This window comes from Eurosta solidaginis, chromosome 4, assembly GCF_040869045.1.
Source record: "Eurosta solidaginis isolate ZX-2024a chromosome 4, ASM4086904v1, whole genome shotgun sequence".
NCBI lineage: Eukaryota > Metazoa > Arthropoda > Insecta > Diptera > Tephritidae > Eurosta > Eurosta solidaginis.
This window is the reverse complement of record NC_090322.1, coordinates 115913953-115940639: the sequence shown is the minus strand read 5'-3', so window position 1 is coordinate 115940639 and position 26687 is coordinate 115913953. Positions and strand designations below refer to the sequence as shown.

General features: G+C 37.2%; 1 protein-coding gene across 7 annotated transcripts in view; it reads right to left on the bottom strand.

The window, feature by feature from the left end:
• Positions 1 to 3897: 3897 nt before the first annotated feature.
• LOC137250184 (synaptic vesicle glycoprotein 2A-like) overlaps positions 3898 to 26687 on the bottom strand; it is a 209862-nt gene continuing 187072 nt past the window's right edge. Inside the window, exons 1-9 of one of the 7 annotated variants that reach the window (XM_067782572.1) lie at positions 19652 to 19793; positions 9033 to 9327; positions 8068 to 8151; positions 7676 to 8000; positions 6298 to 6658; positions 5895 to 6221; positions 5706 to 5835; positions 4424 to 4580; positions 3898 to 4349 (exon numbers count right to left, since the gene is read on the bottom strand). In XM_067782572.1, coding sequence (XP_067638673.1) covers positions 4145 to 4349; positions 4424 to 4580; positions 5706 to 5835; positions 5895 to 6221; positions 6298 to 6658; positions 7676 to 8000; positions 8068 to 8151; positions 9033 to 9039 — 1596 coding nt within the window. In that variant the 5' untranslated portion in view covers positions 9040 to 9327; positions 19652 to 19793 and the 3' untranslated portion in view covers positions 3898 to 4144. Of the gene's footprint in view, positions 4350 to 4423; positions 4581 to 5705; positions 5836 to 5894; positions 6222 to 6297; positions 6659 to 7675; positions 8001 to 8067; positions 8152 to 8257; positions 8478 to 9032; positions 9365 to 9490; positions 12564 to 19651; positions 19795 to 26687 lie in introns of those variants that run through there. The other 6 variants (XM_067782577.1, XM_067782578.1, XM_067782575.1 and 3 more) reach the window with 6 other exon arrangements.

Here is a 26687-nt window from a genome sequence, read left to right as displayed (position 1 = left end):
GGGAAAGCTCGTACAGAGTTGTGAAGACGATCAGTGATGTCATCTACCGCATACAAGCAATTGGGAAATCACGAAATAGAAGAGTGGTACATTTGGAGATGCTAGCAGCGTTTAGATCGGGAGATTTGTCTGATCGGGACGATCAGACTTAGGTGGAGGGCAGTGTTACGAATATTAGCAAAACTAAGGTGTGCTGCTATCTCTAAGCCGATGCTAAACAGCGATATCATGTACATCCATAGATCAATCATTATGTATCTACATAAACGAAACAATAATTGCGTCTACACATATGTACCATGTACGTATATGAGCAGCGGAGAATCAATGCACAAACACATGCATATATCTGAGATACTGCTGAAAGTATGCAATGAGAGAAGCTATAAAATCGTGCAGTTGTAGTTACAGCTGAGAAGTTTGAGAGCTGATGACAATTAGTAGATTCTGGAAATGGAAGCGCCTAGAAGATGCGAACGCTGAAATCAGAGAGTATAAAAGGCAGCAAATGTAGAGGCGCCGGAATTCAGTTTGATTTGAGCCATCAAGCAGTTTCGATTAAGACGCTATCTAGCGAGCCATAGCCGTATTATTTTGATGGTCAGTTTCATTTAAGCTATCAGTTTGGTTATTAAGCTAGCTTGTTGCAAAGTATAAGTGTTATTGTGAAGTACTTTAATAAAAGCCATTTTTCCATTATTCAATATTGGAGTTATTTATTCAACAGTTTAGTGATTCGAACTTAGCGGAAGGGCAAATAAAAGGAATTGCAAGTAAATTCGTTACAATATATAGTGAACAGATGTACATACCTCAGGGATTTTTAAGATAAATATAAAATAAAAAATAGGTAGGTACTTTATGTGAGGATGCACAGTTTCACGTTTTTTGTGGTCTGCATAGAAAAAACTATAACCATGAACTACTTATTTCAACAATCTATGACGTAAAGGTAAGTATTATGATTCAATTAATAGAGTTTTGTTCTCCAATGATGACAGAGCTTTGACAGTTTTTACTAAGTAAGGAAAACGGGGAATAATTCAATACCCTTCAGCGAGAATTGTTTGTAGAATTCTGACATAGGGCGTTTTTGCGACAAGTCCTGAAGTAGGAAATTTTCGAAAAATATTTTGGGATGGGACAATTTTGAACTGGCAGCCGACATGGGGTGATACTCTACTCAGCAGTTGCAATGAACTGACAAAAAAAGAAAATGGCGTATTGTCTTAGAACTTTATATTCCGCCACGCAGTGCGGTTTTATTAGGTGGCATGTAACGGATGGTAATTCGATTTGGGAGCAAAATGGCTGCAGTTATCAGAAAATTTGTCAGCCGAGCAAACCCCTTGCGATTGAATGATGCGTAAGTATTTGATGAAACTGAAGCTTGTAGCCGTTAAAAAGGGGGCAGAAATGGCAGTGTATATGGAGTATATATTATATATACCACCGATCTCTATGACTTTTTCAACAAAAAGATATGCTAAAAAAGTAAGCATTTGATGAAATTTGAAGCTTCTAGCTGTTAAAATGGGCAGAAATTACGAAAAGTTTTTTATCTGTACAATCGGTTGTATTGGATATATACTTTATATGCCACAGGCCTATAAAATTTTTTCAGGCAACAATGACTGCCCCATACGTAAGTATTCGGTGAAATTTGAAGCCTCTAGCTGTTAAAATGTGACAGTAATTACGAAAAGCTTCTTATCGGAACAATCGGTTGTGGGGGATATATGCTATACATATATACGACCGATCTCATTAATTTTTTCAGACAATAATATATACAATATACGAAAATATATGGTGATGTTCGAAGCTTCAATCTGATAAATTGGGGAAGATATGACAAAAATCCTCTTTTCTGAAAAATCCTTTGTATGAGAGATGTATGCTATGGTGGTCCGATCCGGCCGGTTCCGACAAATGTCTAATCGGACACCTAAATATACCCGCTCACCAAATTTTATCAAAATATCTCAAAAATTGAGGGACTAGTTAGTTTGCATACAAAAAGGCAGACGGCCATGGCTAAATTAACTCAGCTCTTCGTCCTGATCATTCCGGTATAGTTATTGGTGGGTCTATCTATTTTCATTTAAGGACTTACAATTTTGAGATTCGTGACAAAATTAATATTTCATTTTCATGAAAGGTATAAAAACAGGTGCTTTCAATGCCGGCTCAACATAGGAACGGATTTTGCCTCACCAATTTGACCATGTTATTAAAACAAAGCACTAAAAGGAAAGTTATGTAATAATTGGAATGGTCACTTTGCATAATGTTTTCAGAAAATTGGCGCAAATCGAAAATGTTTTCAAATTTTTATTAAAAAAGCTAGTTATTCAAAAAAGGTGCCGGTTTTTAAAAAAATTATATATTATGATTGGGTAAAAGAATAAGCAATATCGGTGATGCAAAATCCTTTAGTAGGTTCAGTTGACATGGAAAGCTCCATATATAAAATATGAATGCAAAAAATTTTGTAACTTTTTCTTAAAAAGGGTTACCACAGATTTATCTCTTTTCGGACACAATTGTTCTACAGTTACTCCAAACCAGGGCAGCCAACCCTCAGATTTTCTACTGGAGACTCAATGGGGTTTATATACCCCTTTGAAATGATTGTCACCTTATACTTAAGTTGAAGATCTAAGTACGTACGAGGAGGGTTTGAAAATCACTGTCCCTTATATTGAAACATCTGTTGTTTACTTGTGAAACTATAAAATAGGGTTTAAAGTATTAATTTCGATTTTGACATTTAATGACTACCAAAACCCAAGTCTCCCGGTTTAACATTTCATGGTCCTTTGGAGTGAATATTGATTATAGCCTTTCAACCAAGTTTAAATATGACCCAAACAATACGGCTTCTGTTACAAAGGTAAATATGTAGGAACATATATTTACCGGGTGGGGCTCTGATCTTTTTAAGAAGAGTGGTAATGCAAAAGTAACGTCGTGGACAGTCGAACTAGTAGGAAAACTGAAGCTACGCGGTTATCCATAATGAACTCTTATATCATAGCAGTTTCGACTGAGCATATTTCAACCTAAAAGAGGTAAATTTTCATTTTAAAATGTAGTTTTGGTTTAACGAAGGCTATTGAAATCAATGTTTCGAACAGAAATCTTCTAATCTTGGCCTACATTTTAAAAATTTTATCCAGAGTCCTTGTAAATTGAATTTATGTAGATGCGCCGAGGATTAAACAAAATTCTCCCATGAGCTACGCAATGATATCCACTTAGACAGCTTATGATTTCGAGGCCAGCATCTTTGGCTGAATAGTTACTCCCTAACGTTTCAAAGTGTTTCTCTGGTGATTCGCATAGCCTCTTGTGGGTTATGTTGGTCGGCAGCATAGCGCGGCAAAGCATCAGTCAGAAAGTTTTCGAAGCTATACCTACATCTTCTGGGAAAGTGACGTCGACGAAGGTATGTATTCGAAGTCTCAGTTCTAAAGTTTCTATGCTGGCATACTATCAGAAATATATAAAACGTATCCGATTATTCCTGCAGACTGCATACCAAACAGTGAAATTCGAATTTTTCGAAATACCCGCTCAATTAGCTAATCAGAAAAAAATGGAAAAGAAGATTTTGCAATTATTTCATCTAAATATAGCTTTTTCCGCTTCTGAACAACTGTGTAACACTGGAAACATCCATATATACGATGTATATTGGATCGATTTCCTCGTTCGAGAACGAAAATGGACACTGATGATGGCACAACGAAAACCGGTTTGTCTCGAAACCAAATTTGACAAGGGACAATCGTTCCAATATACATCATTTACCTATCCTGTCGGAAAATCAACAAAACAAAACAAATCCATATATTGTAGACAAAAAATGTATTACTATTACAATATAATAAGTTATTTTTAAAGCTAAATTTCTTTATTCATCTTTCGTGTCCTAGGCATTTAGATCACACAATAATTATCTATTTTGTACATAAAATCTTCTTATTAAATATTCATTCATCCTCACAGTCATACAAAAAAGTAATCACATTTTTTTGCTTTATTTTCCTAGAAAATTTCATTAAAAAATATTTTGTCGTTGCGAAATTAAGTCTGTTATCCGCCTTTAAGTCACAATTAAGAATAAAATTGTTTATTTTTATGTATCGTCCAAAACAGGTTTAGCCGGAGGCGCAAGCGTACTACGTGGAATGAGTAGTGTGAGGAAAGCGCAAACATATAAAGCCCCACACGCAGCGTAGAAAGTCATTTCACAGTTATTAGCTAGCAACGCGCCTACAATATTAGCCCCCACAACGCTACCCAAACGGCCGAACATGAGAGAAACGCAAATAGCCATGGCACTGAAAAATAGATAAAAAAAAGAAATGTTAATTCCCTGGGAATGTTTGGATCATTCAATTAATAATAAACTTACCGCATTTGAGTGGGATAAAGTTCGACGGTAGCCGCTCCCAAAACATTTATAGCCACGCCCACCAAAAAGAAAAGCACATACAGGTAGGCCGCAATCGATGGATCGACAACAAGAACAGCGGCTAAACCGCATGAAGAAAATAATATTGTACAAAAAACTAGATAGATAAAAAAGAAAATTATTGATAAATATTAATTTTTCGTTAGAAATTAATTAAAATTAAATATGTAAATATTGTGTACTCATGATATACATATGTACATATGTATTGAAGTGAAATGGAATAATAATTTGTGAAATCGTTGCATTTACATAACAAAAATATATTTCTATTTCCTTTATATTAGTTTCGCTTCATGTTTGCCCCTGTATAGTATAAAATTGGGGAATATTTCAATCGGTTTTATAATCAACTTCCCGTTGATCGGTTTTTTACTACCTTAACGTACGATCAACGTATTTAGAAAACTCGTACGGAAGGGGAGGAATCTTGACATTAATCATTAAAATAATTACCATTGAGCTACAATCTTGAAACTTTATACTTAGTTGAGAGCGCCGAGACAATGACCCAAGAAGGCAAAATCAAAAGAAGATAAAACTTGTCAACACTTCCTTTATATAAATTGATCAAAAAGCAGTGGAAAATGCGTCCTTGAACACAGATTATCCCTAAATTTTGGTGCGTTTTCGTGGAAATGGCGGCGTTTCAAAGTATTAGGGACACCCTGCTCCAAGACCTTTAGGAGTTGGACGACTTAATGAACAATCCTCATGAAATATTGAATTTTAATTGATTTTAAGGAGTGTTTAAATTTGTTTTTCCGTCACAAATGTCACGTTTTTATTCAGGAACAATGCATAATCAATTGCTTCTTGGTAAAATTGGAGTTGTCGTGTGAAGTTGTTAATAAAGATCTTTAGGAAGTTTAGGTAGAAATTTCTTGAGAACTTTGTACTGCAAAAAAAAATTTACAAACGAATGTTTTTCTTTAGCATTTCTTGAGTGGCATTATATATGGATTTTTTGTGAATATTTTTTAAGGGCTAATGGGTATCACCTTGGATACCAAAACTTAATCTTTTAAAAATTGTTTACAATTGGTCCCAGGACCCTTGTAACCTTTAGGTACTTTTGAAGTGCAAATAAAAAGCAAACATCTGCTGGACTATTGTCTGTTCAGTAAAAATTTGTTGTGGCGTGCAGTTTAGTTTTATAATCATTTAGTATCAACTTTTTGCCGAACAATAAAAAATACATAGTATGTCTGTTTCTACTTACATAGTATGCTAATCTTCCCGACACGGTTAATGATCACACCAATGAATGCAAAGGAGGAAGCATATAATATTTCCATAATTAAAGAGTAAAAGTATGTTGTATTTTCTAATTTGGCAACACATTCCATCGTCTGCAACATATTTAAAATTTGTAATTTTTAACATAATAATTTTTCCCTGGCATACTTACGCCATCAGCCTTATATAAGCTCTCATGTTTATCATAGACAATATGACAGATTTGTTTCATTTCACCTGGATGTGCATCCATGAACTCGACCATACTGTTGATAATATGTGGAAACCACATATACATTCCATTAGTTACCACATATAACCAAAATTGTATAGTGCATACAATCAAGGTAATGCGTATATATTGCTTATGGAACAACGGTGCAGTCTGGTTCCACATACTCTTCAAAAAAGCGGAGGCAAAGTTTTCCGTCGAAGCTGCTTTATTGTTTAATTGCATCGTGGAGCCGGGCTGTTCCTCTTCGGGAAGTATGTGTTTAAGCTAATTGTTGAAAAAACAGAAATAAATGTGGTTTAGTATAAAAAAAAATGAAAATATACAGCGAGTCTAAAATTACTTTCAGATCTGCACTGCCACCATTCCAACGCTGCATCTTTTGTAATACTTCAATTGCTTTTTCTTCTCTGTCATGAGCGAGCCAGAATTTCGGACTTTCAGGTAAAGTGAACATAGACAAGCCACAAAGTAAACCTGGTATACCGCAAACAACCATAAATAACCTCCATGGCTTGTAAACGATACCCAGGAAGGGGATAGGTAATATCCAGTTTTGATTTATAACAATAAAGGCAATCATTGGTAAGATCATAGCACCAATAGCAAAAATGAATGACGAACCCATCATTGCACGTGAGCGCGTTTTGTCAGTGTGGAATTCACCTAAATAGGCATATATTGTTGCTGAGCCACCAGAGACGCTGTTAAAATACAAACAAAAAACAAACACACACACACGCGGTTAGAAATTTGAGCTTGAATTTTAAGGCATTCATGGGGTGAAGCAATTTTTCAAACTTCTTTCGCCTATATTTAAAGCCAATTTTTTATATTTTCTTATAATTTTATTCAGAATTAAGTTTCAACTTAACTGAAGAATTAGTCTAAAATGTTAAAATTGTTTAAAAACGAAACCAGAAAGTTTGAAAAATCTATAAATTAGAGCTTATGATTTCTCGAATATATTCAAGAAGCAATTTCCCGCAAGTATCGGCTTCTCGCGAGCTTCTCAATATTCAATTTAATTGCTACATTGGCAGAACTACATAGAACTTCTGATTTCTTCATGACTGTGTTAAAAAAAAATTGTTAGCTGTAAGTACTGACATTGCAGCGACTAAATTGAATGGCGAGAGGCGAGCTTAACGAATATTTCGAGAGTTCGAAAACTCTGCCTTTCGCTCGTGTGCGAGAAGAATTCGTACGCCCTACTTCAAAAATAATCTTGTAATTACTCCTGGGGCCAGTTACCACAAAAAACAAGCTTTGAATGACAAGCGAATTTGTTCGGACAAATTTTTATTTTCAGAAGAAATTTACTTGTACTCAAAACTTTTATTTTTTTGATACGGGCTCCTGGTATTAAACCAAAACAAAAAATATATCTTTTAATGATATAAAAATAGAAACTTGTATACACTTCGGGTTTCTAACAAAACCGAAGACTTGTTGCTGAGAATGAAGAAATAACAAATTTCATTTGTTAAAAGTGCTGCAAGTCAAATTCTTGTATACTTTTCTGATCTAAAATTAAAATCAAGCCCTACACACTCGTTTTCACGAAAACTGGTATAAATGTTAAACCAAATTTGGTTGATTCAAATATGTAGAACAAAAAATTTCAGACTGGGGCTCAAACTTTTTACTGTGCATGTGTTAATGATCGACATGTGTACATGTTTAAACAAAATGACGCTATTTTAAATTATAAAACTTACAAAAATCCATTCATAAATCTGAGTAACACCATAACCCAAAATGTATGAGAGAAGCTCGAAAACACTGTGACTATAAAAGCGATGAGTAACGTCGGTCTTATCACTCTTCTGCGACCTTTTGTATCAGCCAAAAAGCCCCATAAATGTGAGCTTGTTATAATACCAGCAAAACTAATAGCACTCAAAATGCCTTTATCCTGATTCGTTAAATTTAAATCACATTGTGCAATTGGTAAGATAAAACCCATCGCCGCAGTCTCCAACAAGACATTGGCCAAAACCATGCCAGATATGAAAATAAGAAAGTAATTGAATTTGCCAAAACCTAAAAAATGGTAAAAACGGAATTCACTTAATGAATACAATTAATTTTTTTGAAGGAAATAACTTACCGGTAAGCGATAAAGCTTCTGAGAATGAAATCCCACCAGTTTTAGAGTTTGCTCTAACTGGCTCTGTATGTATAATTGAAAGTACTGTAAATAAAAGAGTATAAAAAAATTAAATAAAGTGGTTTGTTTGACAATTAAGGTTCGGATATGAAAACTCAACTAGAATTGTGATTTGGTAAATATAGCTTACTTTTATGAAATATTCATTAATTGTCGATAATGATGTTTATATTAGTCCTCAATACTCAGCGCCGCGTCACCGTGAGTAGTGGATTGCTTACCTTACCAAAAGTCTAAAATTTAAGTTCCGGGACAGAAGGTTTCAAAATACTTAAGAAATTTTCTTTCAAAACTGGTCGCACGTAGATAACGGTCGGATGCCATTAACATGATTTGTGTCATGGAAAAACCTCGAAATAAAAATGGATTGGATTTATCAGTGTCGTTCCAAGTCGGCATAGAAACTGTATACACGGTAACCTTTAGAAAAACGTTACAAATTAGACCCTGCAAACTGGTTCGGAGATTGTTACGACTTGTAGACAATTGTTAATACCGCAATACTAACCACAAAAATTCTATAAATATTTGTCTGATTTAATTGGGTTATTTCACGATTCATGAAGTTTTAACAGATTATCACAAAATATTTTGTTTGTTTTTTTGTGTTTTACGATCCGTCATCGAAATCATTTAAAAAACACAGCAGCTCTGAAGTGGTTATTTCGATTTATGGTTCAATGGTTTTTTATTATGGGTTTCTATTCGTGATCGGATACCACTATAAGAGCTATGATTTCTAGAAAAAAACAAAGACACAGACACAAGCAGTGGCGGATGCAGGGGGGGAAGGGGCCGCTCTGATCTTGAACGTCCTAATCGCTTTCAATGCCAGCTTAACACGGATTTATTTTATTAAAACAAAACACTTAAAGAAAAATTATATAATAAATTTAAATACTCACTTTGCATATTTTTTTCAAAAAATTAATAAAGAACAATGTATTTAAATAAAATGTCCCAAGTCGAACATATTTTCAAATTGTCCTCAAGTTGTTAAAAAAGGAGGTTACCCGAAAAGTGCCGAGTTTTATATCCCGATTGGCTGAAAGAATAAGCGAAATCAGTGATGCAAAATCCTTTAGTAGGCTCCAATGGTTTAAATTCTCCTTTGAAATGATTCACAGCTCATACTTAAGTTGCATATACATATCTTCAACACGTAGGAGAAGGGTTTGAAAGATCACTTTATTTGCTGAACTATAAATAAATAAATAAAATAAATAGGAACTTATATCTTAATTTTGAATTTCACACTTCATCCTTCAACACCCAAGTCTCCCGGTTTGACATTTCCTAAAGTTGGCGGCCCTATCCCCAACTAGTCCCTTGGAGTGAATCACATTGGATATAGCCTATCAACCTTGTTTAAATATGACCTATACGCGAGGCTCCTGTTAGAAATGTGAATACGTAGGCACATTTTTTAACCAGGTTAGGCTTTGTCCTTCGCAAGAACACTCAAAGTGGTAAAGCAAACAATTTTTTTCCACGGTCCTTGTAAAGTTTATATTATATATGTAGATGCGCCAATGATTATACGATTTTCACCCATGAGTTACACAATGCCATTCACTTAGACCGCTTATGATTTCGAGAGCGGCATTCTTGGCCGAATAGTTACTCCCTAACATTTCAAGGCTTTTTTTGGTGTAGCTCGATGGCATAGCGCGACAAAAGCATCAACCAGAAGGTCTGCGGAGCTACACCTAGAGCTTCTAGGAAAGTGACGTCAACGAGGTATCAGTTCGAAATCGCAGTCCTATGGCTTCTGTGCTGGCATATGGTATAAAGTAGCATTCACTTATAAAGTTATTCACTCATTTGTACAAACATATATTTCAACCCGTTTTGGAATGTCTTAAAATGAACTGACTCTTACATACATATTAATACATTTGTACATACATATATTTTGGCTCGCTTTGGTACGGCCTGAGATTCAATTGACACGTTCATTCATATGTAAAAACATATATTTTGTACACCGTGCATCATCTGGTAACCTGAACCTTGGTTTGCTACTGTTCGGAGCTTGCTCGCGACAAGCCTTTACGTGTATACAAATTATTAACATGATTCATTTGTGCTTACGTTGCAGATTCCAGCGCTAATTTTATTTATGCTTAGAATGCAGTTCTCAGGGAACTGAACTGAACATATATGTGTGTTATACACTTAGTTTGTAAGTAGTAGTGTAAGTAAGTATTTTAGCTCATAGAAATTTTGTATAAAAGAAACAACCTTTGAATAAAGAACTTAATTCTATCTGGTGCCACAAAATGGGCACTGCAACCTAAATTACTTTATTTTCATCCTCCCAAACATTACATGGCGATCCTGCCATATTGCCTAAATCGGCATCCTACAGCCTAAATCGGCATCCTACTGCCTAAATTGGCATTCTACCAACGATCCTGCCAGCCCTGCTTAACTTAGCAGGACTGATTTCATTTTTATACTAAGCAGGATACTTACTGCAAAGGAGTTCAAGCCATCAACTTTGCAATGGCAAATGGTATAGTCAATACAAAGGGACGGATTACAGCGACAGTGACAACAAGGGTGCAGGAAAAACCTTAAAAAATTCTTGAATACCACAAAGGAAAGAAGGAAAAATATTTTTTTGGAATACTGCAAGATCACTGCCGTAGTAGCGACTGGTGGTCGGGATTGCTACTGTTCGCACGTTGGGAATTGTAGCTCCTAGAAACAGCCGAAAAAACTGAAGGCGCTCTTTGGCGCGATCAACAATAAGCCTGAGTCATGACTATTAGCAGATAATTGATAGCAACCGTAAGTCGCCTTTGTGCGTGACAGGCATGTAGCCACAAATTATTTAAAGAAATCGTGCCGACGACGGGTATTAGAGTTAGCCCAGAACATCTCCTTCGGTGAAATTACGCTACAAAAGTGTGACCATGTTAAGTATTCTCCCGCTCTTTGATGCAAAAACCTCGGATCTTTCCGAATTGGCCGAAACGTCGATTTCCTTAAATACATATAAACAAAACCTTTCCAAATATTTTTTTTTAATTTTTGCTTTACAAGCCTCCAAGATACTCATCCACAAGTTAATGGTATTGTTCCAGGTCGTCAAACATTCCATATTCATTAGTTGTGGACAATGTGATACTCTGAAGTCCAGCCATTCAATTAAAGGTTTACGCCGATCACTTTTTCGGAGCGCGGCCACGCCGCCGCCGCCAGTATATAATAGAGCCTACGCCGCCGCCGCCGATTACGTGACCGGCGTAAACCTCTAGATGGAACCTATCTTCCTCCTGTCCGAAATTCGGTTAATGCAGCAGAAACTCTTTGAAAGTCGAGGGCTCGTACTTTATGAACAATGTGGAGAGTTGCTTAAATGTGGATAAACTTTTAGTATTTTTCAGCTAAGATAACTAATAAAAATATTCGTGAATTAGCCTAATGACACATTTATAATGTTTCAAAACCTGTATAAGAGCTTTCAATACACGACCCGAAAAACGGAATAATTAGATATCCTTTCCAACAGGTTTTTTAGGGTTCACAATAAGCGTAAATTTTTCATGAAACATAAACTTTCTCATCAAGATCAATAAAAAATGGGGGTTTCCCAAAACAAAGTGAACACTTCTTATTTTCATCTTATAATTATTTAACCGGAATTTAGGCTTAACTTATTGATTTTGCTGGTTAAAGACTCTGGCGGCGCAGTGGTGTAGTGGTAGCGTACTCCGCCTACCACACCGAGGGTGCTCGGTTCAAGACCCGCACAAAAGCAACATCAAAATTTAAGAAAAAAGTTCATTCAAGCGGGGCCGCCCCCGACAGTGGTTTGGCAAACAATCCGAAAAGTTTCTGCCAGTGAAAATTCATCTGCCTTCCAGGTGCCGTTCAGAGTCGGCATAAAAAATTAAAGCCCCGTCCCGTATATTTGTAGGAAAAACTAAAAACGGGCAAGATGCAAACTTGAAGAGAAGCTCAGCCCAAATTTTTTCTGAGATAAATCGCGCCAAGTATATATTTGTTTTTATTTATTTTTTATCACGGTTCAGGCCTGCTTATTAGTCGTTTATTTGTCAATTTAGCAATGTCTGGCTCCGTCTTAAAGTGCTGTGATAATTATTTCTTGGCGCTAAAAAATCTGAGAACGTGTGTTAAGTGATCCTATTGGCCTACTATGAAAAAAGATATACGCACATAAAAATAAATCTTTTATTTCATAGTTTTGATATCGGCTGACAATTCGGCCAAAAAGCCGCCTGAATATGCATTGCAATGTGATATCTTGGGAAAAAATGTATAATTTTGTTAATCGGTCTTGGTTTAAGTATATATTTTAGCGGCGCAAACAAATCTATTTTTTTATCACCAGACTGGAGGAAAAGTGGTCATCAGACCAAACCTAAACAAAAAGCACCAGTTTTATATAAATGGATCGAAGTGGTAACCGTAGCCGTTATGTCAAAACTACCGTTCTTCGAATGTGCTGTGAACAGTGTTGTCATTGAGAATTTTCAAAAAGCGGTCAATAGGGATTTTACTTTTATGCCACACTTCCACACAGGAGCGTGCCACAAACTTTGTGTAGCAAGACCGCACCAAAATTATACATTGAACTGATCCGTTGAATTCAAGCTCTTAGCAATGCACCTTTTAATTGAAATTTTTAACAGCCATAAGCTGTAAATCATTTTAAAAGGACTAATAAAAATCCTTCTCTACATTAAAATACCCAAAAAATTATGGTCATATTCAAAATGTTATGTAGGTAGGCGTTTTAAAATAATTTGCTATGGACAATATGTCAAAAAAGCTGTGACCAAATTTGAAGTATAGGTAACTATATTTCGACTTTGAATACGCACCTCTATTTTTAAGTTATGGATTTCTTATAAATTGGAAAGGATATAATTTCTGAATCATATTTCTATAGGATAGGATAGGTTAGGTGGTAGCTGCCCTGATAAGGATAGCACACTTGGACAACACGAAGGTCCGTTGTGATACCACATACACCAAAAATAACGGTGACTTAAATCTAGTTACTTAGAGAATCGTTGGGTAGCAACGATAAAGCTCCGAATGATACCGATCTCAACTTTGGATAAATCCTCGGGAGATCCAGGTGAGTCGCGACCGAAGTACTTTCGCCTAGTTCGGGCAAAAGCTGGGCAATCAAGCATAAAGTGATTTGGTGATTCCACCTCATCATCCTCCATACAGCTGCAGCAGGATGGAGTTTCCAGTACATTGAGACGTACCGCATGGATACCAATGGGACAGTGCCCTGTCAAAACCCCAATGACCATTGATAAGTGAGCCTTAGTGAACCCAATTATTTCAGCAGACCTCCTGCCATCCACTTACGGCCAGAAAGATCTTGGCACCCTGCAAGACGTGGTGTCCGCCCAATGTTTGCTGAGCTGACTCGAGGCCCAGCTATGAAGGAGCAATCCACAGGTGGCCAGCGGGATCCCGAAATCCCTACAGCCATCTTCATCCGGTTCAGTTGTACCAATGTGGACTAAGAGATCCGCTTGACAGTTACCCGGGATATCACTATGGCCCGGGACCCAGATAATCTTAATTTTAAAATAATTCGATGCAGTCGCAAGCGAGGTCAGGCACTCCCAGACCACCCTCGATCGCATTGTAGTTGAGCTCAAGGCTTTGATAGCCGCTTGGCTATCAGAGTAGATGTTAAATTCCCTAACCGTAGTAGCACTGGATAGCATTCCATCCACCGCATCCTTAATCGCAGCAACTTCCGCTTGGAATACTCTGCAGTGATCAGCCAACTTAAACTTGCGGCTTAAATTTAGCTCTTGACAAAAGACCCCCCACCAACCTTTCCATCCGTGAACAACTTAACCGGTCCCATGCCCCAGATAATTCCTCTTCCCCACTCCTCTCTCTCTGGAATGACTGGGGTGAAGGTTTTATAGGGAGCAGTTATCGGCATACAATAGTCCGTTCTGTCCGGGATAAAGTCGAAACTGGTAAGAAGGCTAGAGTGTCCGCGGTCAGAAAGTCCATATCCCATATTATGAAGCCTGACCAACGACCTTGCCGCGGCCGCCTTTCCCGCAATATCTACTGGGTATATGTTCAGCATGACGTTCAGTGCCAAGGTAGGTGTTGTTCTGAGAGCACCACTGATACCGATCAGCGCCGTCCGTTGCACTGACACTAACATTTTGGAGGTGCTCGCCGTGTCCAGTGCTTTCCACCAGACCAGCACCCCATATAGCAGAATCGGTTTGACCACCATCTCATAAAGCCAGTGTACTACTCCTGGCGAGAGTCCCCATCTCTTTCCGATAGCCGCTCTGCAGAAGTACAAGGCAATGGCGGCCTTCCTGGCCCTACACATTGGGTCTCCAGGACAGTTTCTTGTCCAAAACAATGCCCAAATATTTAACCCTATCAGAAAGTACCAACGGTACTCCTCCAATCGAGGGATTTCTGAAATTGGACATCTTATATCTCCTTGTAAAAAGAACCAATTCCGTTTTTCCCGGGTTGACCGCCAATCCACATGATTCAGACCACCTAGCCACAGTATCCAGGTAGCCCTGCAGAACATCGCGCACAGTACCCAGAAATTTGCCTCTGACTAGTATAGCGAGGTCATCTGCATAGGCAACCACCCGACAACTATTGGCTTCCAGCTCCACAAGAAGCTCGTTGACTACCACAACCCAGAGGAGAGGAGATAGGACAACCGCCTGTGGCGTACCCCTGCACACCTTCCCTCCCCACTCCGCTGCGACAATTCTGCCGCATAGAAGTTTGCTAATAAATTCAACCAGAGCCGTCTCGGCTCCTAAACCCACCAGAGCTCTTTCGATTGCCACCGGTAAGAGATTGTTAAACGCCCCCTCGATGTCTAGAAAGGCACCCAGAGCATACTCTTTGTGTTCTTGGGACCCCTCTATTTGCATTACAATCGAATGGAGAGCCGTTTCCGTCGATCTGCCCTTGCAGGACGCATGCTGTGAAGCCGACAGTAACCCCCGAGGTATCCTTTCCCGTAGGTACAGGTCAACCAACCGCTCAAACGTCTTAAGAAGGAACCACGAGATTGATGGCCTGATTGGCCTGAAATCCTTAGGTGATACATGAAAGCTTCTGCCGGCCTTTGGATTTCTATAGATACTTATTAAAATAATAAAGAGCATTTTTAATATTGATGTTTATGACAGGGGGTAAAATATTGAGCCGCAAATTAGTTCTAAAAATATTTGAAATAGTTTTCAAAGGAGCAAAATTGTCTAAAAAGGATGAAATCTCCGCAAAGCGACACAAGGGCAACACTGTTTGTATGTACATATGTATGTATTTCAAAAAATCTCTCTTTGATTGCCCACAAACGTTCTTGCAAAACCCCATCTGAGAGATAAATTCTAAAAATTCTTACTGAAAGCTAAAAATTTGCATGAAAATTCGTGGAATTTTCCCGAATTTTCTAAAAGGTCTTAAGTGTATATTTGGATTGTTGGTGTTATATGATAATACATATTTTTATAAAAATATAGAAAACAATGAAGGTCGAAGCAAAACTTAGTAAAAACTAGAAAAATCTGAGTGATGATGACTTTTGTAGATGAGTGTAGATATGTATGTGTGTTTGTATGAAACATTTTAAGGTCACTTTATCTTACTTAAAAAGTTGACTTAAATCGCCCCTCCCAAATCGTGCTGGATCCGCCCCTGGACACAGGTAATTCTGTCGATTTTATGATGCTGCATAAGATCCACATTGCTGCGGACTAAACTCACTACTAAACTCTGCTCTACAGACCTGAGGGTCAATTCCCTAACTGCTAAAACTGAAAAATGTACACTCATTGAAAACTCATTTGCACACACAAAATATTAATCCAACGCCATGCAAACAAAAAAGTCATTCTGCAACAGTGCGTATGAGTTTTGAATGTCACAATATGTAGTGTATACTGACTGCCAAGAGAACTCACGAAGTTTTTATAATCGAGTTTTCTTGTTCACAGTTTTGCTTTACAGAATCACAATTTCGAAGTTTACACAATTTCTTGTGTACACTTTAAAACTCACAGATAGTGAATAGGCTCCCTGCCCTGTGTACAACGTGCATAAAAAAAATATCGTGAGAGTGGAAATGAAAGCGGGCTCGCATTTATCACCCACCACTCAGCGCAATGTAATCTATTTCATCCCGACACTGGCCGCAGGGAAAGTGTCCTGGAACGTCAAAGCAAATCTGTCCAGTCAGGCGATGCAAATTTAGAAATTATCAACATCTACATCCCTCTTTTCACCTGTTGCCCAAGTCCATACTGGCCTGACATCAGCGGACTACTCAGGGGTGAAAATCACATTATTTTAGGCGATTTCAATGCTCACCACAATCTGTGGCATTCTGATCTACAGGTGGACAGCAGGGATGAGAGGCTGGCGGATCAAATAGAAGAAAATGCGTTCTGCACGATAAACGGGCACGCCCCCACACGTGATAGTAACATTGGCATCCGACCACCTACCCATACTCCTCTCGCCCGAGCGATCTGCCGAATTTATCACATCAGAAAAACTCATTTTCATAAAATTCAAAAATGGAAAGTGGGAAGATTACAAAACATATATAATTACTTTGCTGTCCTCCCAATCCCGACTTATATTCGTGAAGGGAAGCGTACTTTCCGCAAGGTCATCGAATCCGTGTCGGCTCGTTTTATTCCTGGATAAATGGTTTCTGGATTAATTTGTCTGTATCTTTAAACCTTCTGTCAGATTTTCGGCAGTACGGTAATTTCTTCTTGCCAAGCGTTTTTCGTCCCTCGTCGCGTTGCGACATACCGCGAGGTGCCCATCAGCCCTGCGAACAGGGTGGATGTGTCTAGCATTTTCATTATTTTTTCCACTGTGGTAGACGACTAATTAACATATTTGAAAAAAAAAATCTATTCAAAGTTTTCCCATTCAAAAGCATCCGCCCGTGGTGTGGATAGGAAACCCATGTTCAACATGTCAATCAACATATCGTTAGCTTAATGTGAAAATGTGCTAAGTCACTTTTTACGAATTTTACAGGAGATGAAAAAACTGAATAATTTTTGAAATAAACTTTTTTTTTCAAAACTGTGAATGAGGATACCTTAGTTGCAATACTTTTGAGTGTAGAAGCTTTGAAAAAGATAAATAAAAATCATGTATGCTAAACCAGCAGTTATTTTATGATTTAGCACAATTTCCTCACTCAAAACACATTTTTTCTCCTGACTTAGCACTTTTTACTCAATATGTTTCCCCATCACTCCTCCCCTTTAATGATTGAAATATAACATTAAAACTATATATTTCACAAAAAATACTATTTATTTGTCAAACTATTTCTAACTATTGGCCGCTACCGTGGTGTGATGGTAGCGTACTCCGCCTACCACACCGAATGCTCTGGGTTCACACCCCGGGCAAAGAAACATAAAAATTTTAGAAATAAGGTTTTTCAATTAGAAGAAAATTTTTCTAAGCGGGGTCGCCCCTCGGTAGTATTTGGCAAGCACTGCGAGAGTATTTCTCCCATGAAAAGCTCTCAGTGAAAACTGATATGCCTCGCAAATGCCGTTCGGAGTCGTCGTAAAAGAAGTAGATCCCGTCCCGCCAATTTGTAGGAAAAATTAAAAAAAAGGAGCACGACGTAAATTGGAAGAGAAGCTCGGCCTAAAATCTCTTCGGAGGTTATCGCGCCTTACATTTATTTATTTATTTTATTTCTAACGGTTCTGATCTGGACTCTTTTGCCGGATGGTGCGCAGAAAATAACTTATTTTTAAATTCAAACAAATGCTGTGTTGTGTCTTATTCCATAAAGGCAACTGCCACATACTTTATCTACAAACTAAATGCTAAATCTCTTAATTGTTGTCAAGAGAGTAAATACTTCGGTGTAATTTTTGACTCCAAACCTCTTTTTCTAGTCACATTGATTTCGTTGTTTCAAAATTTGTTGCAATTGTTGGGTTCAGTAGACATAACACCAGTGACTTTAAGGACCCTATGACGTTAAAGGCACTTTATATATCCTTGGTCAGAAGTGGTCTTGAATATTGCTCAATAATATGGAACCCTTTCTATGAATCTAACTCCTATAAAATTGAGGGAGTTCAAAAACTGTTTACAAATATTGCTTTACGTATGCTTCACTGGCCAGGCAGGCTCCCATCACATACCAGCACGCTTGGCCTTCAGTCTTTGCATGACAGAAGAACTTTTATCTCACTCATGCTTGCCTATAATGTAATAAACTTTGGCACGAATTGCTCTGATTTATCTACTTTGCTCATTCCATATATTCCACTACGTGATCTTCGGCATAGTGGATTATTTATCGAAATAACTCGCAAAACGAATTATACTATGAATGAACCTATAACTAGGTCTATACATCTAGCAAATCGATTCAGTAGTGTTATTAATTATAATAACAGCTTATATAAGTTTAAGCTTGAATTGTTTTCTATTTTTAACTAGTCTGTAAGAAAGCATGTAGTTATCGAAATGTAAGTATTGAAGTAGATTATAGTCAGCGCAAAGCATTTATCATACACCAAAGGCATGCCTCAATTGGGTAAATCCAATTTCAAGGGGTTGTGTTCGCAACCATCTCAAGGGGTTTCCAGCACAATATATAGCTTCTCCAACCTAATTGTGAACTCACCTAACCGTGGCGAGTCCTGTTTCTTTGACAGCCGAGGCTCTGGCCTCATGGAACTAGGGGGTGGGGAGGGCGGGATGGCCTAGAAGGTTTAATGTGATCATATAAATCGTTCCCGAGATGGTCGAGCTAGTAGTACCTTAATAGTGGTTCGTTACCGGAACGTACTGGATCTATATCCGGCAAAGGGCCATCAACAAAGCTTTCGGGGAGTGTCTTTATCGTTAATACAATAACAACAACAAAGCATGTACTTTTAGACTGAATGAATTAAATAAATAAATAAAATGCGCGCACAAAGAAATGACTAGTAATTCAGATTGATATTATTGACAGGTTGACTTAGCACATTTTTTTTAACAGCTGACGACTTAGCACATTTCCACATCATTGCCCACAGTACGTAAAAATGAAAGATTAAATATTTTTTTTTTTGTGATCGATGTATTTTGAATCCAGTTTTAAAAATGCATTAAAATACAATTTTTCAAAAAAAAGTGACTTAGCACATTTTCACATTAAGCTAACGATATTCTCTACCACATATCTCCATATCATTCAACTTAGATATTATCCTCTAATACCGGACCACATATTGCTTAAATTCTTTTTGCTAAAGAAGATGAAAATTTACCGCGATCATTTGTATAATGTAGTTTTTTTTAAATTATTTATTTTCAAAAATTTACAAAAAAAAGTTGTTGAATCATTTTATTACAGGTTTTTAAATTCACAGTCTGAGTCCAAGTTCCCGAATTAACAAAATGTTCCTGAACCAGCGCAAGTCATAATAGGGCATTCATATCAGTTAAATATTTTATAGTGGACTAAACTTACCCATTTTGTGCTTTCAGATGGGAACTTTAATATAATAAATTAAAATTATAGTTGCTGCATGAAAAAGTGGTTCAATTCTTAGTATAGTAAGCAGTCTTTAATTTTTGGTATAGTCTACTTCTCGCTTATTTAATTACTAATGTCAGTTAAGAAAATAACCACCTATTTAAACCTTTTCACTTGATCATATACATCTACATTTGTACATACAAATGTATCTATTTATCCCCACAAACTGTTATCTTCTTCGGCAAATTTCATAAGTTGTAAGATCTGTGACAATTTTATAACACCTGAATACATACACACATACATACATGCCTACGTCAGTATAAATACTCTGAAGTTAAATATAAATTATAACTCGAAGGATGATGTGTATTTTCTATTTCTTTGGATTTTTTATTTAACCAGCCGGTAAATGCGTATACAGTTGAGCTAGCAAAAGAAGCAGTGTAAGTTCACTCTCAATGAAAAACGATCAAGCGATGAGAGACGCATATCTCATTATACCCAACTAAAAATTAGGCATACAACGGCCTCGCAGGCTAGACCATGTTATGCTTAGGGATAAAACGCCATATCAATGAAAACGACTAATCAATGGAAGTCAATAGCGTTTGCCGGCTATTTGGACTATGAGGTGGCAATTAAAATTGCAAATAAGTGAAAACGGTAATTGCCTATCTGTAGGGCAAATCTGACATTAAGGCTTCATTTGCCATCATGTTGGCCCAGTGGTGGATCCACGCGGGGGAAGAAACCTATCTTACATTGTGGATAAAACAAGTGTGATATCTTATCCGCCAACTGCCTGACAGGATGTTCAAGATAGCTACTCTTTAGCGTTTTGACAGGATTTTCTTCATTATCATAAATTTATTCACAGAATAAATTGAGGGAAAAATTTCTTTGTCTATTGCAAAAAATTCCTCCCATCTTTATCTTCTGAGGAAGTTTGTTTTGAGTGTTCATTTCATACTTGGCATATTGGTAGCCCGGCCGCTAGTGCTTTGAACGTATTTTGCTTACGTGTGGCGACTAAAAATCTACGAGCATTCAATGGAAAATCGTTAATTTTCTCCGATTTTCGAATTGCTCTTCTTGTTAATTTTTAATGCCAATATATTTTAAATATATCGCACCTCAGAGGAATTTTAAATTAGTAGCTAAAGAAAAAAATGACAAAAAAAAAAAAATAAAATTGGTATAGAAAAAAAGTAAAAACTCAGGTTAAAGGACATTGATGACAATTTGTGATTGGTCGCACCTATTGGATGGGGCGAAGCACTGCTTCAACAAGAACATAACAACATATCATTTTACAATTGCTCCCGCCTTTCTGATTGACATAAAGTAAGAAACATAAAGGCCGAACGAAAATGATAGAGAATACCATTGCTAGACGAAATCGTTTGTAGGCGAATCGCTCGTCTAAACTATCGTTCGCAATAAAGAATGAAGCCCTAAGGTTAGATTTCAATCACGCACTTCCTTATCGAATTCAAGTCAGTTATGTTACATAACTTTTTTGGCATAAATGACAAATGTCAGTTTGAGACATCTTTTGATATTAGGACCTTATGAAAACCAACCATAATAAGCAATGACCGGAGTAATTTGCTACCAGCCGCACAAAATCGCGTATGTAGGTAAGCATCAATTAGTAATCTACCAATACAAAAGTATTTTCTTTGTATTATACATATATATATTTTGTATATGTATACATATATATATTTTTATGGACTCAATCTCTATTGCGAAAAGAACGCTCGTTACGTCGCAGACATGAATTGTTCGCCTATTTTCCTTATGATAAACGATCACGACAAAAGATGAAAATAGCTGGCTCCTACATGTCGATAGCATTAGAAATGTGTACATTATCTATCACGAAAGGTTCGTCAAACAAAGAAAAAATTTGTCAAATTACAATGATATTGATTAAAATATGTTGATAAGTCTTCTCAATTTTAAAAGCTTAACTGATACGTTTAAGTTTTAATAAAAATTACACATGGCAACACATTATTTGACAAATTTGTTGTCGGTGACATAGCGTAAGCGGCGTAAGGACAAATATGAATGAAAGTCTGAAACTTCATATATCGAAAAAAGGTTGATAACAAAATACGACTTGCTGCACAGCAGCCTAGGCACTGAGATGTCTCTAAACTTCAAAAATCCCAGTGAAACAAAACACAACAATCTTTACTAAAGTTTTTTCTACAGTACTGTAATCTAGACAAACAACCACTTCCTTGTTAAAACCGGCCAGCGCTAAAGCAACGCTCGTGCTCGTAAACAAATATACAAAAAGGGAATTTCGAAATCATATAAAATATTTTTTTTTTTAATTAGCGTCACAATAATTATATACATAGTCCCATTAAGACTTAATACATATATATAAACAGTTTTATTATATTTTCATCAAAGTTCACCTTTTATAACAATGACACTGTGCGACGACAAAAAAAACAAGTAAGGAAGGCTAAGTTCGGGTGCAACCGAACATTACATACTCAGTTGAGAGCTATGGAGACAAAATAAGGGAAATCACCATGTAGGAAAATGGACCTAGGGTAACCCTGGAATGTGGTTGTATGACATGTGTATCAAATGGAAGGTATTAAAGAGTATTTTAAGAGAGAGTAGGCCATAGTTCTATTGATGGACGCCATTTAGGGATATCGCCATAAAGGTGGACCAGGGCTGACTCTAGAATTTGTTTGTACGATATGGGTATCAAATGAAAGGTGTTACTGAGCATTTTAAGAGGGAGTGGGCCTTAGGTCTATCGGTGGACGCCTTTTCGAGATATCGCCATTAAGGTGGACTAGGGGTGACTCTAGAATGTGTTTGTACGATATGGGTATCAAATGAAAGGTGGTAATGAGTATTTTAAAAGGGAATGGGCTTTAGTTCTATAGGTGAACGCCTTTTCGAGAAATCGCCATAAAGGTGGACCAGGGGTGACTCTAGAATATGTTTGTACGATATGGGTATCGAATGAAAGCTGTTAATGAGTATTTTGAAAAAGAGTGATCATTAGTTCCATAGGTCGACGCCGTTTCGAGATATCGCCATATCAAACGAAAGGTGTTACTGAGCATTTTAAGAGGGAGTGGGCATGAGGTCTATAGGTGGACGCCTTTTCGAGATATCGTCATTAGGGTGGGCAGGGGTGACTCTAGAATGTGTTTGTACGATATGGGTATCAAACGAAAGGTGTTACTGAGCATTTTAAGAGGGAGTGGGCATTAGGTCTATAGGTGGACGCCTTTTCGAGAAATCGCCATTAGGGTGGGCCAGGGGTGACTCTAGAATGTTTGTACGATATGGGTATCAAACGAAAGGTGTTACTGAGCATTTTAAGAGGGAGTGGGCATTAGGTCTATAGGTGGACGCCTTTTCGAGATATCGCCATTAGGGTGGGCCAGAGGTGACTCTAGAATGTGTTTGTACGATATGGGTATCAAATGAAAGGTGGTAATGAGTATTTTAAAAGGGAGTAATCCTTAGTTCAATAGGTGGTCGCCTTTTCGAGATATCGCCATAAAGGTGGACCAAGGGTGACTCTAGAATGTTTGTACGATATGGGTATCAAACGAAAGGTGTTACTGAGCATTTCAAGAGAGAGTGGGCATTAGGTCTATAGGTGGACGCCTTTTCGAGATATCGCCATTAAGGTGGGCCAGGGGTGACTCTAGAATGTTTGTACGATATGGGTATGAAACGAAAGGTGTTACTGAGCATTTTAAGAGGGAGTGGACATTAGGTCTATAGGTGGACGCCTTTTCGAGATATCGCCATTAGGGTGGGCCAGGGGTGACTCTAGAATGTTTGTACGATATGGGTATCAAACGAAAGGTGTTACTGAGCATTTTAAGAGGGAGTGGACATTAGGTCTATAGGTGGACGCCTTTTCGAGATACCGCCATTAGGGTGGGCCAGGGGTGACTCTAGAATGTTTGTACGATATGGGTATCAAACGAAAGGTGTTACTGAGCATTTTAATAGGGAGTGGGCATTAGGTCTATAGGTGGACGCCTTTTCGAGATATCGCTATTAGGGTGGGCCAGGGGTGACTCTAGAATGTTTGTACGATATGGGTATCAAACGAAAGGTGTTACTGAGCATTTTAATAGGGGGTGGGCATTAGGTCTATAGGTGGACGCCTTTTCGAGATATCGCCATTAGGGTGGGCCAGGGGTGACTCTAGAATGTGTTTGTACGATATGGATATCAAATTAAAGGTATTAATGAGGGTTTTAAAAGCGAGTGGCCCTTAGATGTATATGTGAAGGCGTTCTCGGGATATCGACCAAAATGTGGACCAGGTGATCCAGAAAATCATCTGTCGGGTACTGCTAATTTATTTATATATGGAATACCACTAACAGTATTCCTGCCAAGATTCCAAGGGCTGTTGATTTCGCCTTGTAGAACTTTTTCATTTTCTTCTACTTAATATGGTAGGTGTCACACCCATTTTACAAAGTTTTTTCCAAAGTTATATTTTGCGTCAATAAACCAATCCAGTTACAACGTTTCATCCCTTTTTTCGTATTTGGTATAGAATTATGGCATTTTTTTATTTTTCGATATCGATAAAGTGGGCGTGGTTATGGTCGGATTTCGGCCATTTTTTATATCGAGATAAAGTGAGTTCAGATAAGTACGTGTGCTAAGTTTAGTAAAGATATATCGATTTTTGCTCAAGTTATTGTGTTAACGGCCGAGCGGAAGGACAGACGGTGGACTGTGTATAAAAACTGGGCGTGGCTTCAACCGATTTCGCCCTTTTTCACAGAAAAGAGTTACCGTCCTAGGAGCCAAGCCTCTACCAAATTTCACAAGGATTGGTTAATTTTTGTTCGACTTATGGCATTAAAAGCATCCTAGACAAATTAAATGAAAAAGGGCGGAGCCACGCCCATTTTGAAATTTTCTTTTATTTTTGTAATTTGTTGCACCACATCATTACTGGAGTTGAATGTTGGCATAATTTACTTATATGCTGTAAAGATATTAACTCTTCTTTTAAAATTTGAATTTAAAAAAAATTTTTTTTAAAAAGTGGGCGTGGTCGGTCTCCGATTTTGCTAATTTTTATTAAGCAGACATAAAGTAATAAGGGTAATGTTCCTGCCAAATTTCATCATGATATCTTTAACGACTGCCAAATTACAGCTTGCAAAACTTCTAAATTACCTTCATTTAAAAGTGGGCGGTGCCACGCCCAATGGCCAAAATTTTACTAGTTTTCTATTCTGCGTCATAAGCTCAACTCACCTACCAAGTTTCATCGCTTAATGCGTATTTGGTAATGAATTATCGCACTTTTTTGATTTTTCGAAATTTTCGATATCGAAAAATTGGGCGTGGTTATTGTCCGATATCGTTCATTTTAAATAGCGATCTGAGATGAGTGCCCAGGAACATATATACCAAATTTCTTGAAGATACCTCAAAATTTACTCAAGTTATCGTGTTAACGGACAGACGGACGGACGGACGGACGACTGTGTATAAAAACTGGGCGTGGCATCAACCGATTTCGCCCATTTTCACAGAAAACAGTTAACGTCGTAAAATCTACTCCCCTACCAAATTTCAAAAGGATTGGTTAATTTTTGTTCGACTTATGGCGTTAAAAGTATCCTAGACAAATTAAATGAAAAAGGGCGGAGCCACGCCCATTTTGAAATTTTCTTTTATTTTTGTATTTTGTTGCACCATATCATTACTGGAGTTGAATGTTGACAGAATTTACTTATATACTGTAAAGATATTAAATTTTTTGTAAAAATTTTACTTTAAAAAAATTTTTTTTTAAAAGTGGGCGTGGTCCTTCCCCGATTTTGCTAATTTTTATTAGGCGTACATATAGTAATAGTAGTAACGTTCCTGACAAATTTCATCATGATATCTTCAACGACTGCCAAATTACACCTTGCAAAAGTTTTAAATTACTTTCTTTTAAAAGTGGGCGGTGCCACGCCCATTGTCCAAAATTTTACTAATTTTCTATTCTGCGTCATAAATTCAACTCATCTACCAAGTTTCGTCGCTTTATCGGTCTTTTGTAATGAATTATCGCACTTTTTCGGTTTTTCGAAATTTTCGATATCGAAAAAGTGGGCGTGGTTATAGTCCGATATCGTTCATTTTAAATAGCGATCTGAGATGAGTGCTCAGGAACCTACATACCAAATTTCATCAAGATACCTCAAAATTTACTCAAGTTATCGTGTTAACGGAAGGACGGACGGACGGACGGACGGACGGACGGACATGGCTCAATCAAATTTTTTTTCGATCCTGATTATTTTGATATATGGAAGTCTATATCTATCTCGATTCCTTTATATATGTACAACCAACCGTTATCCAATCAAACTTAATATACTCTGTGAGCTCTGCTCAACTGAGTATAAATATAATATAGCGAGACATACATACATACATCAAATTGTAGGTCTAATCGAATATACAAAAACTGTATTCTTAGATTTTTCAATGGACCTTCAAATCATGAGTTCTAGCCCGAAAGCCCATTTTTCATAAGTTGAAACAAGCATTTTCCCATTACTTTAGCTTTATTTAGGCACACGTACAAAACTTAAATGTCATCGTCAAAAGGACATTTGTCTGCTTTAAACGGTTGAAACTGGTAATTTAGTTTTAGAAATGCGAGAGAAATCTTACAAATTATCTCGAAATTTAAAATCTTAGCATAATTTTTTTAATTTTGTATAACAGTCTTACTGACGTTTTTGTATATACTCGTAAACAATTGTATTCAATTATTTGTAGAAAATCTACAAAAATATTCTGCTTCAACGAGAAACATGTTCTAAAAATTAATTAAGGTTTAATAAGTGTATTCAACGCTTTCAAAAGAACCGCCATAAGAAATTATACCTTACGTTTTTCTTTAGAAATTTCATCAGCTTATGAAATCGTTTGTTGCAGTACAAATATTTGTGGACTAGAAGTGGCCAAAGCGGAGTACGCTCAGCCAAAT